This window comes from Cricetulus griseus (assembly GCF_003668045.3).
Source record: "Cricetulus griseus strain 17A/GY chromosome 1 unlocalized genomic scaffold, alternate assembly CriGri-PICRH-1.0 chr1_0, whole genome shotgun sequence".
NCBI classification, from domain to species: Eukaryota; Metazoa; Chordata; class Mammalia; order Rodentia; family Cricetidae; genus Cricetulus; species Cricetulus griseus.
In genome coordinates, this window is record NW_023276806.1 from 154154834 (window position 1) to 154175521 (window position 20688).

The 20688-nt window shown below is 37.7% G+C and overlaps 2 protein-coding genes and 1 pseudogene across 4 annotated transcripts in view; 1 reads left to right on the forward strand and 2 right to left on the reverse strand.

Moving 5' to 3' along the window:
* The window catches only part of Parpbp (PARP1 binding protein), a 48233-nt gene extending 45217 nt beyond the window's left edge, over positions 1-3016 (reverse strand). The window contains exons 1-2 of one of the 3 annotated variants that reach the window (XM_035450631.1): positions 2896-3015; positions 252-408 (exon numbers count right to left, since the gene is read on the reverse strand). In XM_035450631.1, the coding sequence (XP_035306522.1) occupies positions 252-404 (153 nt within the window). In that variant the 5' untranslated portion in view covers positions 405-408; positions 2896-3015. Of the gene's footprint in view, positions 1-251; positions 409-2895 lie in introns of all 3 variants that reach the window. The other 2 variants (XM_027392557.2, XM_035450632.1) reach the window with 2 other exon arrangements.
* A 10-nt stretch (positions 3017-3026) lies between these two features.
* Nup37 (nucleoporin 37) overlaps positions 3027-20688 on the forward strand; it is a 33708-nt gene continuing 16046 nt past the window's right edge. The window contains exons 1-5 of the mRNA XM_027392559.2: positions 3027-3116; positions 4239-4456; positions 9694-9818; positions 13920-13992; positions 15521-15615. Coding sequence (XP_027248360.1) covers positions 4301-4456; positions 9694-9818; positions 13920-13992; positions 15521-15615 — 449 coding nt within the window. The 5' untranslated portion in view covers positions 3027-3116; positions 4239-4300. The remainder of the gene's footprint in view (positions 3117-4238; positions 4457-9693; positions 9819-13919; positions 13993-15520; positions 15616-20688) is intronic.
* LOC113833055 lies at positions 18478-18590 on the reverse strand (annotated as a pseudogene).

Consider the following 20688-nt stretch of genomic DNA (forward strand, 5'->3'; position numbering starts at 1 on the left):
TTATGATTTTTTCATTAAATATCAAATATACACATTCCATGTTCAAATTATACACATGAAATAATTTAATAAATCATTTCATATACATATGCTATTTTTCCCACAAAGTTCCAGAAGCAATGTTTGACACAGCCTATTATAGGACGGCAAATATTGCAAAAAAAATGATGTACTTGAGGTTCAAGTTTACTACAAAAGGCAGCAAGTAAAAATGAGTTTTAAAAAAGTTAAACTAAATATAGTTTACCAACCTGCTTGTTGTTTTCAGCCATGGAAAGCTGCAGTGCCAAGAGCATGGAGTCTGGACCACATAAAGTGGTTCTTTCAGAGTTACAGTGGGCACGCCAATTCCTCCTAAACTCTTTAATCATGCCCAAGACAGACATCTGATTGAGCACAGCCATTCTCCTAAAGTAGAACAGAACACAATGTTAAAGTGACTTGTTTTAATTGGAAATTAACATTTAACATGTGTAAGCAAGCATGGTTAGGAAGAAAAATAAGTAGTGAACGAGAGGTCATTTCATACTTACCAACATTGCTTCTAATTAAATTTAGGAAAACATAATAATACAATTTCTGCCCAATCATATTTTCTTCTACTTTAGTTTTCTTAAGCCAAATCTTTTGAAATAACAAAAATCTAACCTTCAATTTTGAATTCACATAAAACAGACATGCAAATTCTGCAAATTAAATCTGTATTTTAAGGTAGTTTTTTTTTCTTTTTTTCTTTTTTTTTTTTTTTTAGAAAAATATAAGTGGAGAATGGTGGGGGGGGGGGCAGGGAGTCCTCTCATTCTTGTATTGTCCCAAAAGTGGTTTACTTTTCTACCCATTTGAATCTGAAACAGTCTTATGACTTGATGTGACTAGAAGACTATGAGATCATGAGAATTCTAAGCCTAAGCCTAAAGAGGTTTATGCAAGAGTTAATACAGCAAGGTTCTAGAGATGTAGACTTTCAGTAGTTTCCATTAAGAGTATTTGACTGTGCTGAAGTGTTTTTATAAACTATATACGTTTCATGGTGAACACCGAATTCCCTTGAGTCTGGAGGTTTTGGTGCATGTTGCTGAACAGAGCATGCCTCTGAGTCCCTGTCCTCATAATTGTCCAGCAGGTGCTCCAGCCACATAAACTTGGCTGTGAATACTACAGCGATACAGATGTATCTCAGACCTGTCCAATTTAAAAGAGGCACATGTCACTTGTGAAATAATAAATCATTGTCGGAGATGCAATTTAAACAGGAAGTAGATGACCAAAATCAGTAATCTTCATCGCTGAGTTTTCTGTCTCTTAAAAGTAACACATTTATCTCTTGAAATGAAGAGGTAATAGAAGCATGAGCTATCATCAATGACATTACTTTGCCCGAAGTAAATTTTTGGTAAAATACTACCTATTGGTATTATTTTAAGGTGGTATATGTTTAGACTTCTAGAAATAAAAATTCACTTAGAACTAGATCGCCCTGAATCCCTGGCTCTATCACACCCTAAGCTATGAGATCTTAGCCAAGTTATACCACTGCTCCCTGCCTCAACCTCCTTGTAGTGAAAATGAAAGAAGTTTGTATCTCATATAGTTTGGGGAAAAGTAAAAGACATTGCTACATATGTAGTTATATGTGGTTTTATAGCAATGCCAAGCACATTAGTTATGATCATGCATCATGAATTTCTACAGTTTTGAGTTAAAGTTGAAAGAGCATTACTGTCAGTGTCAGAAAGCCAAGTCTCATCCAGGCTTCTACAACTTTTTGAAAGGAGGCAAATACTAAATATTTGAGACATTGGGTGTCATATGCACTTACCTTTTACCTGTCATATCCACTTACCTTTATATGACCTTGTCATATAAAGGCAGCCAGGAACAACGCACAAACAAGTAAACACTGTTGGACCCCACTAAATTTTATTTTATTTTTGGACACCAAAAACCTGTTTTATGTAATTTTCGGCAGTTCAAAATTTTCTCTTTTCATTTTTTCCGCCAACCATTTAAACATGTAAAACAAAGTTTAGCTCAAGAACTGGCTATTCACAAATAGGCACCACGCTGGCTTGCCAACATCTGCTGTGGCCTCGGGTTTTCCAGGGCTGCCTAGGTATAAGTATTATCCCTTAGAAATCCGGACCATGCCTCACCCTCTGCTCTTATCTCCCAACCTGTGGTGAAGAATTAATGAGACAATGCATACCCAATGAAATGCACTATATAGAGGAGTGAGGAAAGAAGAGGCAAAAGTAATAAACTCTTCTTTTAAAACTGAATTTAAGGTGAACTGGAGCAGAAGTTCTGAGACAAGAAATTGTCCCTGGAGGGTAAAGTGAGAGAGCGCAACACTGCTCAGCATCCCTGCTACCACATCCATACGTTAGGTGTACATCGTGACGAGCATAAATTTCTTCAAGTCCATACATGAGACGGTAATATCTACTTAACAAAATTATGAGGCATCAGTAAATCAAATAAACATACAACTTTCTTATTGCTGGTCCTTAGAAAATACTCCATAAAAAGATGACAGTTGGCACTGTGACCCTCCTAGTCTGGTCCTGAATGTCCCTTTGAAGGATGCAACAGCTGACAGAAATTCTGGAAATGGGAGTCTGCACGTGGCGGTGTATCTAGACAGATCCCTGGTCTGTCGCCGGGCTAAGGGACTAAAAGCGACAGCGAGCCCTGGCGACCTCCCAGGTCCTTCTGCACCAGACACAGTGAAGCTGGCCTCAGAGAGGCCACAAGTCAGGGCGGAGCCGCTGCACGGACAACACCGCTGACTGGCACAAGTCCCTTTACTGTCATCGAAACGCCTTCACGAAACAGCAGCCCGAGTTACCGCTCCCAGTGAGACCCAAGGGCAGACAGAGAAAAGGCGAGATTCACCTAGGACAGCGAGCCGGGGGTGCGAGCCCAGGGAGGAGCAGCTCAGCCAGGATGCTAGACAGCGGGTGTTTGAATGGCCTCAGCGTCCATTTCAAATCTCGCGGCAGGACCCAGGCACCAATCGCCGCGCTCGCCCTTCGACCCGGAAGCAGAGCCGGCGAGCGAGCGCCGCGGCCGCCCCCAGCCGGGAGAGCAGTGCTCGGGTTGCCTCTGTGCCTTGGGTGCGTATGGAGCTCGAGGGCTGGGGCCGCCGGCTCGGGCGGCTTCCCCGGGGACCCTTCCCTGTGACCTCGTGCGGTGGGAGTGGGGTGTCTCCGGAGAGGCGTGGGAGCACACTTGAGGGACTGCCTTCCAGGGAGGCCTTAAGAATGCTGACACCAGGCTCCAGGGACCTGGCGGAGACGAATCCTTGGCACGTCCTAAACCTCTCTGCTCTTTGGACTTCTCCTCTGCTGGTCACGCGTAACACGTGTCCAGTCTGGAATGCTCATTTATTAAGGCTATCAACATGATACTCCAAAGATACTTAATGTGTTCGTTTTGCACCTAGGATGACTCCTCGTTTTAATTAACAATTTGAAATTACTCTCTTGTGGGGAATCTTATGTCTACAGTTCACACTACCTATCCCACTGCAAATAAGTTGAGGCTTGTGACTGGCGTTATAACATTGATATCACACATTACTCCAGGTCCTGTATTTTGTATCTGCTCCTTTTATTGCATGGGTTAACGCTGATTTGTAACGATAGCTGGATCATAATATCTCTCAAAGGGTCTTGGGCTCCTTGTCTCTTTAGACTGGGTAGGTGTTTACAGCTCACCTCACTTGATGGGGATTTGGCTAGAGTGTCACATATTGGAACCTTAGAAGTTATATAACTAAAACAATATAGCATAGTTTTGGGAAAGGCAAGTGCTTTCTCTAGCATTTGGGCCCAATACGTACTAAGTCTTTTAAATTCTTTCTCCTTTTATTCACTTGGCAAATTTCTTAGGCGAAATGGTAAGTATTGGTAGTAGTATGGAACTCGTAGGTATGATAATGTCAGTAAAATGCAAAACATGCCTGGTAGTAGTATGGAACTCGTAGGTATGATAATGTCAGTAAAATGCAAAACATGCCATCTACAAGTAGTGCTGTATCTCTGTTACCTAATAATTTTACGAGTCTGTTAAAAATTATTCAGCCTTCAAGTGCCAAATATATAAATATATGTGTATGTTAGTTAATATAAGCAGAATTCTCTTTTGAGCTGACTCAGATATTGGAATACCTGGCCTTATTTTGATTCTTATATTGAATGGCTAACACTGTCTTCAATTTTGTTTGTGATCCACAGTTTCGTGACATACAATAGAAGGCTATTTGGTTCTTACAACTGCTCAAGTTTTGAGATACACGATGAAGCAAGATGCTACAAGAAATGCTGCCTACACTGTGGACTGTGAAGATTATGTACATGTGGTAGAATTTAATCCCTTTGAGAGTGGGGATTCAGGAAATCTAATTGCATATGGTGGCAGTAATTATGTGGTTATTGGCATGTGTACATTTCAGGTTAGTCCACAAACTGCCCAGAATGATGGTGACAATATTTTATCAATAACAACATTTTATACAAACCAGAGCTAAACTTTTAAAAGTATGTTGCACTTAAATACAAGAAAAAAATGACTTGATGATCCATAGAGAAAAACTTTCCCAGGAGTAGTGATTGGGACTTGTGTAAACATTAAATAGGTGATGCAAATGAAAAATATGAAGCTCTTCCTTCACCTAATGATTAGTAGTGGAATATTCTTATAAAGGCTGAACATACACACTTGTAGTTACATGTGTTAGTAAGTCCAATTAAATGCAATCTAGTTTGAATTTCCCTGTTATGTGAAACAGGGTGATGCTGAAATTCTAAAAAAAAAAAAAAAAAAATTCTTCCAAAGAATTTTAGCTTTCATAATAATATTCAGTTTTCCTATTAATTTGCTTTCACACTTTCTTGTATCTACAGCATATATGTAGAATATCAAAGTATAGAATTACATTTACAGCAGGCAGTTTATAGCCCTCTGTGAATTCTGGAGCTTAGACATGCACTTTTGAATGGCTATAATTAGCCATTAAACCTTCATTAGGTAATTAACCTTTCTTCTCTAAATGTGAGGAATATGGTGTTCACTGTGTTTTGTGAGGTGTAGTGAGTTAGTGGGTATAAAGTTCCCAGAAGACATTTGACATTGTAACCCATATGAGAATTTTAGTTGTAGTTGATATGGGCAATAGCAGTCACACCCTCATATTTAATCTTCAAAGAAAAATTGCTTCCAAGAGACTCCATGTTTTCTCACAGGAAACCTAGGTTATGTGTAGGAGATGCTTAGCAGGGAAGATTCAACCCTCTGAAGTTTCTGCAATTCTTTGTTTACCAAAATAATATTTAAGAACTATATTTCTGTGATCCTTGACCTAAGTTCACCTGGACTGTCAGAATCAAAAGTCATGTGACTCAGCCAAATAATGTAGCATTGTCTTTAATAAGAAGGGCTTATTAAAAACTGTTTCTCTAACGTGGGCCACTAATTTGCAGAAAAGTTAAGCAACCCACATAGTTGAATTGCTGTCATTGCTTTCTAAATTAATAGATGTAGACATAGAATTGCGTTTCCAAATACTGATAAATACATTTAGTTTAAGTTCAGTTATGAAATAGTGGAGGAAAGAAGGGAGAAAAATTAGGAGAAGGAAAACTAGAGAAAATAAGTAATAAGGAGAGAATGGAAAATGACAAAAACGAGAAGGGAGATGCATAAAGTATTTGTATCGTTAGAAAGACTTGTCTTTATTGCTCCTCAGATTTGTGAGAGTACCAAAGTAGGCCTTACTTCCAAATTAAGGGGAAAACAATAGGGTTTTTTTTTTATTAACACATAATCAACACAAATCATATTCTATTCTTAACATTAGAGATAGAACTAAATTCGACTGCCCCTTTCCTCATGGAGTTTCCATTCTATTAAAAAATGTTTAGGGGATTGCATGACTAAGAAATGAAAACAAAAATTAGACCTCATTCTAAACCTAGTTCTTTTCTTCTTTCAAACACATTCTGTTTCCATTCAAATTAAGTCAATAATTCAGATATTCCAAAGAATTTATCTTCATTAATTTGCCCTTGGAGACCCAAAACAAATTACTTTTCTCATTTATCTGCCTAAGTGCTATTGGATGTTCCCATTCTTTCATCCTAAAACCTTCAAGCTTCATATCACCCAATTTCATACCTTGTAAGAAACAATTTGTATAAATCGAACCAATATTATCAGAAAAGAACAGTCTTCATTGTAAGATTATCAGGGAACACTAAGTACAGAAAATTTTGAGTTTCAGCAGAACAGTTTTCCGAATCTTGTGCTGTCCTTTTAAAGTATCCAGAAATATGAATAGAAATGGTGGACAATGGTAGGCTTGTTGACTTTACACATTTGTCCAAAAGTCATGAGTATACTAAGGGCCAGGAAATTTGAAAATAAAAAGTTGGTAAAGACCCTTTCCCCAAAGAGATCCTTAAAGCAGTACCTCTTGTAAAAAGCCTCTTTACAAATGACCAGTGAGGATCAAGTTTCACAGCTCGTCCCTTCTTGAGAAACAAAGAAGTCTCCAGTTGGACTTGAATGAGAGTGTTGGTTTAGGCAAGTACTTTATTTTTGTGGAGAAAATGAAACAAAAAGATACCTTAATCCTTTGAATAACCAACCTCATTTAGCAAGTATTTATTGAGTTTCATTTGTATGCCAAACAATGTTCAGATCCAAACACTGTTAAATAGATTGGACCAAGTCAAACAAACAAAAATTTAATAAAGATGACTGTAAGTCTTAAGACAATAGACTTAGAACTGGAAAGGGTGAATTATGACTTAGAAATTTTAGTACCTGAGTATTAACCTGAGTCAACACAATAGGGAGCCAAACAGAGCTAATTAAATACTATCTAGTTAGAATATAATATGAGCCACAAATATAAGTTTAAATGTTATGGTAATAAAGTAAAAGTAGGACCATGAGATATTTCAGTGGGTAAAGGCACTTCTTGCCAAGCCTTATGACCTAAATTCAATCCCTGAAATTCACATGGTGGGAAAAAAAGAATCTGCTCCTAAAAGTTGTCCTCTGCCTTCAGCATGTGGATTATATATAGCCCATGCACGAACACATGCATTCACATACAATAAAAATTAAAGGGAGGATTAATTTTAAATATTTTAACTAAGGTAACTAAAATACTTCATATACAATCAATATAAAGGTTATTAATTCTATAGTTGATATTAAGTTAATAGAGTTCTTTGTATATATTTTATACCGTATGAAGTAAGGCTGCATTTCAAATATTTTAGGTTCTATATGGCTAGTAGCTACCTTTTCAGACAGCACAGTTCTCTACAAATTGATAGTGTTTTATATAATAATCTTTATTTGTCAGCATTATACTCTGATTAAAAGGAAATAGTATATTTGACAACAAATTTCAGAGCCTTATTAAAATTGTTTAAAATTCATACGGAAGAAGTATTAGACTGGCAAAGTTTGACTTATCACCTCCATTTGTGTGCAGTTGTTGCTTCATGACTGGTGCTAACTATGCTCTGAATGTGTTTACCTAGTAGAGATTGCTATGGTAAGGCTTGCCATCACTAAATTAATCTTATTCTCTACACTTCCAGAGACAGAACTAGGGTATTAAGAAGAATTTACATGGAGACACTCTGGCTTAATGTTAAGAACTCTAGTAGCCCTATCTCCTACTCAATCTACTTCTCCCAAAAGCAGCTATTTCTTTTTCATTGGAAATGTTCAGAGAGCTATTCTGTTTTTAATTTTTTTTCAGATGTTTGAATAAAAATGAAAGCACTAAATAAGAGTTGCATTAGATAAAACAGCTTTAATTTACTGAAATTCTGCATGTGGCTCTTAATGGGTATGGTAGAAAGGACTATCCACTTTCAAATCCTTTAATAGCCCTTCCACCAACTGGGCTGTTCCTCAACCTCAAATTGTTGGAGCCTTGTATAATCATTTCTGTTACAACAAGTTTTCCAAAGTTTCTTAATTTCCTGCCTATACAATACTGCCTACACCCAGAACTGAACCAAAAATAACATTCATTTCTGTCTATACCACACACACACACACACACTGCTCTTTTCATCGGCTAGCTCAATAACAGACAGTAATGCCAGGGGCAGGGCAAAGCTTCCTGTTACCACATAGAGCTGAGTCTGTGCAGTCCCTGTGATTTCATTATCCCTCTGACGGCTCAATAATTCCATATCTAATTTAAGTAACAAATATAGGACCTGCTTTTCATCACTCTTGCTACAGTAGCAAAATAATGTGTTTTTATATAAAAATTCATTTTTAGATTTATAAAGTGTAGGAAAAACAGAGCTAAGTCAGGCTGTGAAGTCAGCTGTGATTAGGCTCTTAGACTCCATTTTAAACTGCTCAGTGGCTACTGCCTTGGCATACCTGTTAGCAGAACAGCTGTAATGTACACAAATGATAAAGTAATAAAGTTTGTCATTTTTTTTTCTTTTCTCACTAAGTGTATTGTGTATTTCTATTTACTTCTTTGATTAATATAAAAACTTTTTTTTTTTTTTGGTTTTTTTTTTTTTTCGATACAGGGTTTCTCTGGTAGCTTTGGAGCCTATCCTGGCACTCGCTCTGGAGACCAGGCTGGCCTCGAACTCGTAGATATCCGCCTGCCTCTGCCTCCCGAGTGCTGGGATTAAAGGCGTGTGCCACCAACGCCCTGCAATATAAAAACTTTTTGTTAACTTAAGTTAACAAAATTTAAAGTTATTTTCAAGTAGTTTGAATTTGTAAAGACATAGGTAGGATGCTGTGAAATGACTTTGCTAGGACCTCAAAACTGTCTTGCAGAAATGAGTACATCAACTGGGATTCAGCACAAGTATAGATGAGAGTATACTGTGAAACGTGTAAAGAATACATAAATTGATTCTTGTAAGTCTAAGAATTAGGAGATTAGCAATTATTTTGGAAGACGGCTAAATGTCTTCCTTTACTACATTTCTTTCTTGGAAATTTTTTGGTTAATTCTCTATTTTTCTATGTATTATCATGAGCCAGTATCCTAATCAGTATACCTTTATATTCACTATTCTGAGCTTATAGTGGCACAGGTAAATTACAACATTTTGTGAATATATAATACTCTATGAAAATAACACTGATTTGGAAGCATGAATTGTCATTCAAAGGATCTTCCACATAAAATTTCAGTATATGTTCAGTTATCTTTCTATCAGTTGATAATCTATGTGTAACAACTCATTTACCTAGAAGACTGATTTCGAAACCATCTCAGTTTTTTAAAAGTTGTTATGCAATGTATTTACTGCTAAAAATAAAATGTCTCATAGGTGAAGTATAACATGTTTACTGTTTTGTTTTACCTAAGGGACATTTTGTCTTTCTTTGTAACTGAGGCTTGACAACTTTTTTGTTTGTTCATTTACATTTCTTTTGCCCTTCCCCCAGGGTACTGGGGTTCAAACCTAGCACCTTGTACATGTTAGACAAATATTAAAGCCACATCTCAAGCCCCTGATATTTTTTTTTAATTCCATAAACTAATATGATCTCGATATCTAGTTTTCTTTTATACTCTTCAAAAGCATATGCATGCCTCATGATAAATTATTGGTTAAGATGATATTCAGAGTATTTTATTGTCTTCATAACGTTAAAACATTTACTTTATACATTTAGGAGGAAGAAGCAGACATTGAAGGAATTCAGTACAAAACACTACGGACATTTCACCACGGAGTCCGAGTTGATGGCATAGCCTGGAGCCCAGAGACCAAACTCGATTCACTGCCTCCAGTAATCAAGTAAGTTTAAACATGTCAATGGAGCAGTATAAATGCTCCATGCCTATTTTCCATGACCTTAGGCGATTGGATTATCATCTTTGCAATTTAGATTTGTGGCTGAAGCCTTGACCGTGTGTTTGATCCAAACTACAAATCTCTTTACCTGAGTTTCATCAGAATCATTCAAAGTCCTCATAGATTCTGTACTTTTGAATTAAAGTACTATCTAAGAGCCACCAAGATTGCACAATGGGTAATCGTACTTGCCACCAAACCTAACCACCTGAGTTCAATTTCCAGAAGCTGTTTGATGGAAGGAAAGCTAACTAACTCCAGCAAGTTGTCCTCTGGCCTCCACATATCTGCCATTGGTTATACATACAAGCATATACAAAATAAATGTAAAAACAAGTGCTACTTGATTAAAATAACATGTTTTTGAAAGAGTAGTGCAACTCAGGTCGTAGTTTCATGTTTAGCTGAAAATACATCACTAGTTTAGGAAATGGGCTTCAGTTATGGTGAAAACATTTTTACAAAATAACAGTTGCTTTTAAGAAAAAGCAAGTACTGATGCCTGCCAAGACCTTACTAGGTTATGTATGGTGTGTCACAAATCCCTGATCTTGTTTCCTGCAAATGTCAAAGCTAAAAGATTTGTCTTTTAGAAAACAGTACTTACTAAATTTAAGTTAGCTACTGTTGAACTAACTTAATTTTTAATTAGGGAACAACATATATCTAAACTGTGATCTCTTAATGATCTCTTAATTTAGTTTGATGAACTAAAGAGATAGCTCAAGAATTGAGAGCTCAAGAATTGAGAGCATAAACTGCTTTTGTAGAGAACCCGAATTCAGTTCTCAGGACCCATATCAGGTGGCTCACAGCCTCCTGTAACTCCTGCTTCAGGGGGATCTGATGCCACTGGCTTCTACAGGCACCTACACATACTCACATACCAACACACACATAAGTTTTGATGTGTGCATATACTGTTGTGCATTATGTGTGCAGGTGCTGGTGGACAGTTTTGGATGTCCTCAGTAATACCATCCACTTCAGGGTCTCTCATTGCCCTGGAGCTCACCAGGTAGCCCAGATTTACTGGCCAAATAGAGCAGAGGACCCTCCTCCTTATGCCTTCCCAGCACTGGGGGTGCAGCACATACCACTGTGCCTGACATGTTTAACTCATGCCTTCCATGAGTTCTGGAAAGTGAATTCAGTTTTTCTCATGTACAAAGCAGGCAATTTTTACCAACTGAGCAGCAACCCCAGCTCTTTTAACCTGTATTCTTTTAGTAGACAATGTTTCTATATCCCCCCAGGAGCTCTTTGTATTCCTTCCCAGTTAATACCTAAACACTACTCCCCTCCACAGCAGCCATTAATTACAATTCTGTGACCAGAACTTAGTTTTGCCTGTTGTTACTTCATCATTGGAATCACACAGGATGTGTTTTTGTGACAGGCTTGAGGCTTCTGAGCCTCAACTCTTTTTTTTTTTTTTTTTTTTTTAATTTAAATTAGAAACAAGCTTCTTTTACATTTCAATCCCAGTTCCCTCTCCCTCCTCTCCTCCCCAACCCCCCATCAACCCTCCCTCCCATCTCCCCCTCTGCTCCCCAGGGAAGATAAGGCCCTCCATGAGGGATCCCCAATATCTGTCATAGCATCCTGGGCAGGGCCTAGGCCCTCCCCATGTGTCCAGGTTGAGAGAGCATCCCTCCATGTGGAATGGGCTCCCAAAGTCCTTTCTTATGTCAGGGATAAATACTGATCTACTACCAAAGGCCCCATAGATTGCCCAGGCCTTCTCGCTGACACCCACATTCAGGGGGTCTGGATCAGTCTTATGCTGGTTCCCCTTCTTCAGGTTAGCTGTTTCTGTGGGTTTCACCAGCCTGGTCTTGACCTCTTTGCTCATCACTCCTTCCTCTCTGCAACTGGGTTCCAGAGTCCAGTTCAGGGTTTGCCTCTGCTTCCATCAGCCACTGGATGAAGGCTCATTTCTGCTCCCCAGGGAGAGTGTCAGTGGATTTACAATAGCTTATCTTTTTTGTTGTTGTTGACAGGTTTTGTTTGTTTATTTCTTGTTTTGTTTCTTGTTGTTGTTGTTGTTTTTTTGGTAAGCTGCCTCAAATCCTTTTTGGAATTTATATAATTTAAAGAGTATTTTAGAGCAAGCTGACAGCATAGATTTATTGTTTTCAAATAAATTTTACATTTTAATGTAAAGATAGTACATTCTCAATGTGTAAATTTAGAAGGAACATGACTATAAAAAGAAAAACTTATTTCTATATCAAAACTCTTTTCATTGCTGTCAGGAGTACCCAACCCACAGCCCAAGAGCTGCATATGGCCCAGGATAGCTGTGAAGCAGGCCCAACACAAACTCGTAGACGTAAATCAAACATTGTGAATGAGGGGGGCCAGGTAACTCAATTGTGCAGTTCTTAAGCAGGAACTTTGTAGATGATAGCTTTGTGACATACTGCCACATAAAATAAATAAGAGTATGCTTTTATTTGTATGCATTCATGATTCAGTTTTCCAGTGGCATGTGGCTTCTGATGCATTGTCTTCCAAGTGTGAACACATGAGTTGGCACCATCAGATGTCAGTGTACTCTGAGTGACAACAGAGAGAGTGAAACACAGTGATTACCAATGCTGTTTTGTCTTACCATTGACACTTGGTGTTATCATGATAGAGGAAATAGCTTTGCTTATTTGGTGATCTAGAGTAACTTCAGTCATGCCCATGAATTTGTTTCAGTGATAATTCTAAATTCTATAAAGTCGACAGTAAAGAAAACACCAACATGGTATGTTACTGTCCAATTTTCAGTTGGAAGGCATAGAGTTGCAATCTGACATTCACTTTAAAATGTGGACATGTCTCTTTACCAGCGTTTTTTTTTAACTAGACTCTGTAAATCCCATCTTTCTAGAGACAAATATCCCTTACTTCACACCCATTCATGTCATCACTTTTTTGGCCTATGTTTTGGGCCACTATTTTTAAAACTATAGACCACCAGTAGTAAAATTCAAAAGAGGATATCTGCCAAACATCTTGATAATACACTGAGAACTGTAGCTCCTTCTATCAAACCAAATATTGACACAATGGTTTCTCAAAATACAATGTCAGTTGTCCTGTTTGTTTACTGTTGCCCTTTTTCTTTCATAATAAGAAATGGGAAATTATGTTATGTTACCTAGATATGCCCATGTTCTTTATGAATGGTGACAAACTTGAACCTGCTTGATGGCTTTAAGACTCTGCAAGCAGGTACTTCGTAAGTACGATTATTATGTGAAGACTTCTTGCTTGTCTGTGGCAGCAGATATCATAAAAGTTATACACAGACTTGTTTACTCATTAGCTTTTTACTAATATTTACATATTTAATGTCTTCCTCAAGACAGAAAGAAGCCAAGAAGTTGGATACCCCAGATTTATATATAATTGTATATGAGTATAGTCATATGCTGTATTTTTTGCTTTACTTAGAGTATCTGAAATAAATAGAATTTTCTTTGTGACTGCAACTGCATAGTGGGCTCTGTAAATTGCTAAGGTATGACTTAGAATCTCTCACTGTCCAGTTTTAGTTTACACATAAAAAAAGTCCTAGTTGGTAATGCATGTGCTGTTTGCTTGGTTGCCCTCTTCCTGACTTGCTGCTCCTTTGCTCCCTGCTTGTTTTTCTTTCATAGTAGCAGAGAGCAGATTGCTCATCATCTTTGCTCTTCTTAAAAGATGACTTGTAAACCCCTAAAGTAGCAGAAATTCAGAGAAAGGTAGAGAATGCAAGGTATTCCATGCCAGCTTAATATGAAATTCTGTGTTTAATAAGACACAAATCCAGAACGTACTAACATTTTGTGTGTTCCAGAATAAAACATTGCATTTATCTGCTCCTTTCTTTAATGGATGTAACCTTTCTAGTGCATACTGCAATAACTCCTGCCCCTACCACCACCAATCCCAAAAAGCATCATGAGTTTTGATAAGGTTTGATGACTTAGAGGCAAAGGTGGCATAGAGGAAGGACTTCAATTTACAAAAGCTAAAAATGGATTTGTTTGCTTTTTTTTCCTTCAGATTTTGTACCTCAGCTGCTGATATGAAGATTAGACTATTTACTTCAGATCTTCAAGATAAAAATGAATATAAGGTATATTGACGAGTACAATAAGTAGAAATGTTAAAAGTCTGTTCATTTTCCTTGCTTTTTTAATTGTACTTATGATTTAAAATGACTTCTTAATGGCTGTTGGATTAGTAAGAAATTCTCTAGAGGAACAAAAGCAGTATAATGAATATATTTTATAAAAGTGGATTTATTAAATTGACTGGCATTACTAGTAGGAGCAGGGTCATCCAGCAGTGGTAAAGAGGCTGGAAACGCTGTTGTTCAGTGAAGTTCTACACTTCAGCAGTCCCAGTAGTCTTGAAGGCCTAAAAGATTCTCAGTGAGATAATATGGGGACTCTTATGTCAGTAAAGAACAGGGATAGCAGCAGCAGCAGCAGCAGGCTGGACACCAGTAAGCAGTAAAGGCAGGCTGACAGGCAATGATGGTTCTTCCTGGACCACTTATATCTACTGCCAGCCACTCTGGGGGAAGGTCTTCCTTCAGTCCAATGGCCTGTGTCTTAGTTAACTCAAGATCCAGGAAAGCTGGCGATTATGATTCACCATCTCTTTAAAGTCCACAATTTAGGGTTCATTTACACTATTATAAACCCTAGTAACTAGGTTGTTAGAAGAAGCTAGTTAATAAATGTAACACTTACAGATGCTAGGAACAGCAAGTAAGAGGGGAGTTTATAGATGGAAGTGGTAAGGATGAAATGAAATATAACTTCAAGGGACAATTATTAAGTACAGAATAGCCTAGGCAGGATTACAGAGTGATGGTGAAGGGAGTAAGAACATGATATATGCACTGATAATTACAAAAGTTAATACTCTTCTTAAAGTTTGCTAAGGGATTAGGTCCTAGGTGTTCTTACAATACACATAAGTAAAGTAAGTGAACATAAAAACTTATGATGGCTTGATTGGCTTTGTTGCTATAATCATTTACAGTGTGTATGTCCTTAAATATATAATTAATTTAATGAGAACTCAATAAAGGTGGGAAAGTTTTAAGTAGATGTTTTCACAACTTCAGTTTTTATTTGAACTTTATGTAATAACTGAGCATGGAGGTGCTATGAGAACCAATTTAGTTAAAAAAAAATAGTATGTTTCTATAAGAAATACATACTAGAAAAGAAAGACTGTGTTGAATGATTGACTTCTTTCCAAGATAACCTTCTAGGAAAGTGGTTATATAAATCATACTTTTAAAATGGCAGCTTTTTAAAAATATATTTATAGAGAAAAGTACTCTGGGTGGTGGAGCACGCCTTAAATCCTAGCAATTGGGAGGCAGAAGCAGGTGGATCTCTGTGAATTTGAGACTAGCCTGGTCTACAGAGCTAGTTCCAGAACCACTTCCAAAGCTACAGAGAAACCCTTTCTTAAGAAACCTTAAAAAGGGAGGGAAAGAGGAAGGGAGGAGGGAGGGAGGGAGGGAGGGAGGGAGGGAGGGAGGGAGGGAGGGAGGGAGGGAAAATTATGAAGTGAAAATATTAGATAGAGATAGATAGTATGGATTGTGGCCGTGCTTCCTTACTGATCTCTTTCTCCTCCAGGTTTTGGAGGGTCATTCAGATTTCATTAATGACTTGGTGTTCCATCCCAAGGAAGGCCATGAAATTGCAAGTGTAAGTGATGACCACACCTGCAGGTATGTTGTATGTGTTACAGCCACATTTGTGAATTGTCATTTTATTTTAATAAACATTTTAAAATTAGGAAATTGTAATCTGTATAGGCCCCATGAAATATCATAAATGAGATGTATTTCATTTAAATTGTAGACATGGCACAAATATTCCAAAACCACTAAATTAAGTTTTCATACAATTAACAGGCATTGCCCTTACTGGTTCCTGAGTACCTCTTTGCCCTCTTCTTTTGGTTCTGCATATTTATAAGCCTATATTTACCACTAGATCAAAGTAGGATAATTAAGTTAGTGTTTATTTAATGAACTGTGAATCTCATGTGCTGCCTAGGAGGGAAACTTTAATGTTTTGACAAATCCTAAAGGATATATATAAAGTTCTCAGTGGATACTTTTCAATATGATGTGTGTCCCCATGGCCTCCTTTCCCAGTCTAGAGTGGATAGGTAAGTATAACATAACAATGCTCAAAGCTGTAGAATATCAAAACTAATTGAAATAGAGAACAATGGTGTAGGTAGAAATGAGCGGAGGAGTACAGTATGAAATGAGGGAGTCAGGGAAGTGCCATTTGCTTGGTTTGCTTTAACATTGCTCTGAACAAAAGTTCACTGTATGCGCTTTGCAGTTTCAATGTTTGATGATGTCTTTCAAAACCATTCACATTTATTAATGCACATATATCTATATAGCTACTACATATGTTGTACTTCACATTGAAAGTAAATCCACTAGCTACTTCTTAAATATGTTGTCTTTATATAACTTACATTTTAAAGGGTATAGTTACAGTTATATGCTATTGTGTTTATGTACTGCCTGCATAATTTCCTTGTCAGGAATATGAAAGGTTTGTGGTCATAAAACATAGGGTCCCAAGTATTTACTAACCCATTTGTATAGGGACCTAAATAATAAGCAGATCATTTAAAATAATAGGAAAGTCGAAATAAATTTTGGTAATTAAGTTCTACAAGACATGATTTTTCTAATCAAAAGCATTTAGAATAATGAACCCTGAAAGGAGAAGAAATGAATGTCTTTGCCAGCTGAGAATAGCCGACTGCAGCTGGGCACACTCAGTAGTCTGATTTGTTTCACTAAGGATTGTTTTCCTTTAGGATTTGGTTTGGTTTGGTGTTATTCTTTTGTTTGTTTTTCCATTTTTATTGGAAAAAATGTATATATAAACATATATACACATAATACATTCTAATTAGGTTTCCCCCTTCCCCAATTCCTCCCAGATCCTCCCCACCCACCCAAATTCATACCTTTTCTTGCTCTCTCTCACTATAAAACAAACAGGCATCTAAATAACAACAATACTAATAGAAAGATAAAATAAAAACAAGCAAATAAGGCAAAAAAGAAACAGGAAAAGAAAATAAAGAGCCAAAGATAAAACACAGAAACACATATAGACACAGAGACATATACATTGGCACACACAGGAGGACCATAAAAACACAAAACTGGATAGCTTAATATATAAGCCAAAGACCTGTAAGGTAAACCAAAATGCATATTAAAATATATTGATTATATTTTTATAATTATGTTTAATATATTAATGATTTTATATAATTTATTTAATATATGCTTATTATGTGTTACATATGATATATAATCTTTTATCTATATTTAATATATTTAAAATTAAACATTAAAATATATATAGAGAGAGAGAATGTCAAAATAAAGCATGATGAGACAGAAAAAACCCTCCAAAAACACCATTGAGTTGGTTTTGTGCTGGCATCTCCTGTTGCACCTGGAACCTGCCCTTAAGTGTGGTTTGTATGCTTAGTGAGACTCCTTTGAGTTTTGAAGAAAAGTATTCCTTTGTGAGTAGTTAGCAGCTGGAAAAACTTTTAGGCTTGGGGGGGCGGTAGGTTGTGTTCACTCCCCTTCTCAGTTCTGGGACCCCATCTGGCTTGGACCCATATTGGCCTTGTGCATGCTACCACAGTTTCTGTTCATATGTGTGTCAGTCCTGTTGTATATAGAAGACTTTATTTCCTTGCTGTCTTCCATCCCTATACAGTCTTTCCACCTCTTATTCCACAAAGTTCCCTGAGGCCTGAGAAGAGAGATTTTTATGGAGACATCCCATTTAGGACTGTGAGTTGAAGGCCTCTCACTCTCTGCATATTGTCTAGCTTTGGATCTCTGTATTTGTTCCCATCTGTGCAGTAGGAAGCAGTAGGAAGCTTCTCTGATGATGACTGAACAGAACACTGATCTATGAGTATAGCAGGATGTCATTAGGGTCCTTTTATTGCTGTGTTCCTTTGGAAGAACAGTAGTATTTGGTTTTCCCCTGCATCCACGACTATCAGGTTCTAGGCTACCTGAGCAGTATAGGCATGGGTTCCATCTCACAGAGGGGTCCTTAAGTCCAATTAGATAGTTGTTGGTTGTTCACACAACTTTTGTTCCACTCTTGCACCAGCACGGCTTGAAGGCAGATCACCACTATAGAATGAAAGGTTTGTAGTTGGGTTAGTATTTGCCCTTCTCTGATAGCATGCAGAGCTCCTTGCACCAGTATGAATATTAGTCAGCAATAGTGATGGCTCTCTGTAGGCACCAGCTTGACTTCTCCATGCCAACCCTACATGATGAGCTTTATAGTGTTGTCTTCAGCAATAGGGCCTTACTATCAGTTTTGCGAGAGTAACCAATAACCTTGGCAATATTCTGGATTGTTTGATGTTTTCTATGGGCCTGCTTGGCCAGCAACTCAATTCAATGTGACCCATTCCTGACACAGGAGGTTTCATTTGGTGGTAAGAGATGTAAAAGCTGGTAAAAAGGTGGTAAAAGCTGGACCTTTGTCTCTTCTGTTACTGTGTGATTCTAAAACAGTGGCTAGATGCCACAAAATAGGTGGCAGTGCCTTAATCACATGCTTCCCAGTGGCCTCCATCCTTGTCAAGGGTGTGCCAAACTTTTCTCCTTTCGTAGAACACTTTTTTTCTTCTTAGATTTAGAGGGTGGAATTTTATTTATTTCTTTTGTTTTTGTTTGGTTGGTTGGGTTTTGTAAACTAGTTAAATTCTTCCAGTATTTTAAGAATTGATCCACTTTCATCAAGTGTAAAGTATATTGAAAGATCTTTAATACTATATTACCACCATCCTATGGAAGAAAAGACTTTTTTAATTTTTTATTATTTTTAATTACTCATATTTACATATCTATCCCCCCATCCCCTCACCCTCCCCTCCTCCCATGTTCCCCCCACCCCCCCACTCCTCCCCAGGGATAGTGAGGCCCTCCCTCTACCAAGGACCTTCAGAGTCTGTCATATTGTTTGGGGGAGGGTCTAGACCCTCCTTGCTGTATCTGGGCTGCAATAGTATCCCTCCATAGGGAATGGGCTCCCAAAGTCCATTTGTGCTCTAGAAATAAAGACTGGCTCCGCTGTCAGAGAAGCCATAGACTGTCTTGGGCTCCTAGCTGGTACCCAAGGAAGGATAGTCTCCATCCAGTTGCTGTTCGAAGCAGAAACAGACACCTATTGCTAAGCACTGAACCATACTCCTGGAATTCAGTTGTGGAGAGGGAGGAGGGTTGAGCAAAGGAGCCAAAACGGGTATGGAGAGACCTGCAGAAACAGTGGACCTGACCCACTGATAGAAGAAAAGACATTTTTAAAGATAAAACAAATTTGAGTTCAGAGTAAGTCCTCTTTTTTTATTTTTTATTTTATTTTTTGAGACATTTTTCTCTGTAGCTTTGGATCCTGTCCTGGAACCACTCTGTAGACCAGGATGGCCTCGAACTCACAGAGAGATCCACCTGCCTCTGCCTCCAGAGTGATGGGGTTAAAAGTAAGTGCCACCATCATCCAGCCAGAGTAAGTCCTTTAAATAAATTGAACTTCGAAAAACTATGCCAAAAAATGTAAAATCCAGTTATGATTGCCCACACCTCTGTTGTTCACTTGGGAGATTGAGTTTGAAAACATCAAGGGCCATTTGAGTAACAGGGCAGCCTAGACTACATACTGAGACCATTTTCAACAAACAAAAGACCTCACTATACCTGAGTGCCTCTTGTTGCTGGACTGCGCTAGATCTCTGTAGTGAGTGCTTTTAGCCACCAAAATGCCTCTCCAGCCGTGTATTTAACTGTATTTCATGGTTGTATTTTTAAGATTTTTTTAAAAGTTTTCTGCTTATGTGTAAGTTTATTTCCACATATGAGTGATGTTACTGGAGGGCAGACATGGGTGTCAGATCCTCTGGGACTTGTGAACAGCCCAGTCTGAGAGCTGGGAATAAAACTCTGGTCCTATGCAAGAACAGCAAGTGGTCTTTACTGACAACTATCTCTCCAGCCTGAGTTGAAGTGATTAATGGTTAAGCTTATTATTTAAAAATACATTAATGCAGAACATCCCATTCCTAGTCAGTGCCAGATCACAGATGTTCTTGAATATTAGAAACAGTGTCATTCTGTAAGAACAAGTCAAATGAACAAGTATTTATTAAACACATTAGTATAGACAATACTTAGTACTTTGGGGGATACAAGAGGAATAGAGTCTGTGCTCACTGTAATTACATGTTTCAAAAGGAAAATAGTGGTTAAAATTTATGATGAAGAAAAAATTGACTTCTGCAAACCAGGAGATTCTTAGTTTAAGACTAACATGCATGAGGCATGTGATAATACCATGAATTTCTCTATAAAACATGCAGTATTAAAGATCCCATGTTCTGGCTAGGAATGGGAAAAGGGTAGGATATAACTTTTTCCTTAAGAGATGAGACTCATTTAAAAATTGTATTATTTTTAATTTTGTGCATTTGTGGGGTGGGGTAGGGGGTTACATATATGAATGTAGTACCTCCAGAGTTCAGGAAATGACATTAGATCCCTGGAACTGGAATTAGAGGGAATTGTGAGACACCTGATAGGGGTGCTGGGAACTGAATTCAGGCTCTCTCAAGAAACGGTATGTACTCTTAACCTGAGCCCTCTCTCTAGCCCCTTTTTTTTGTTGCTTGGTTTTTGTTTTTGTTTTTACGAGTATGACCAAATAACTGGTTAGGAATACTA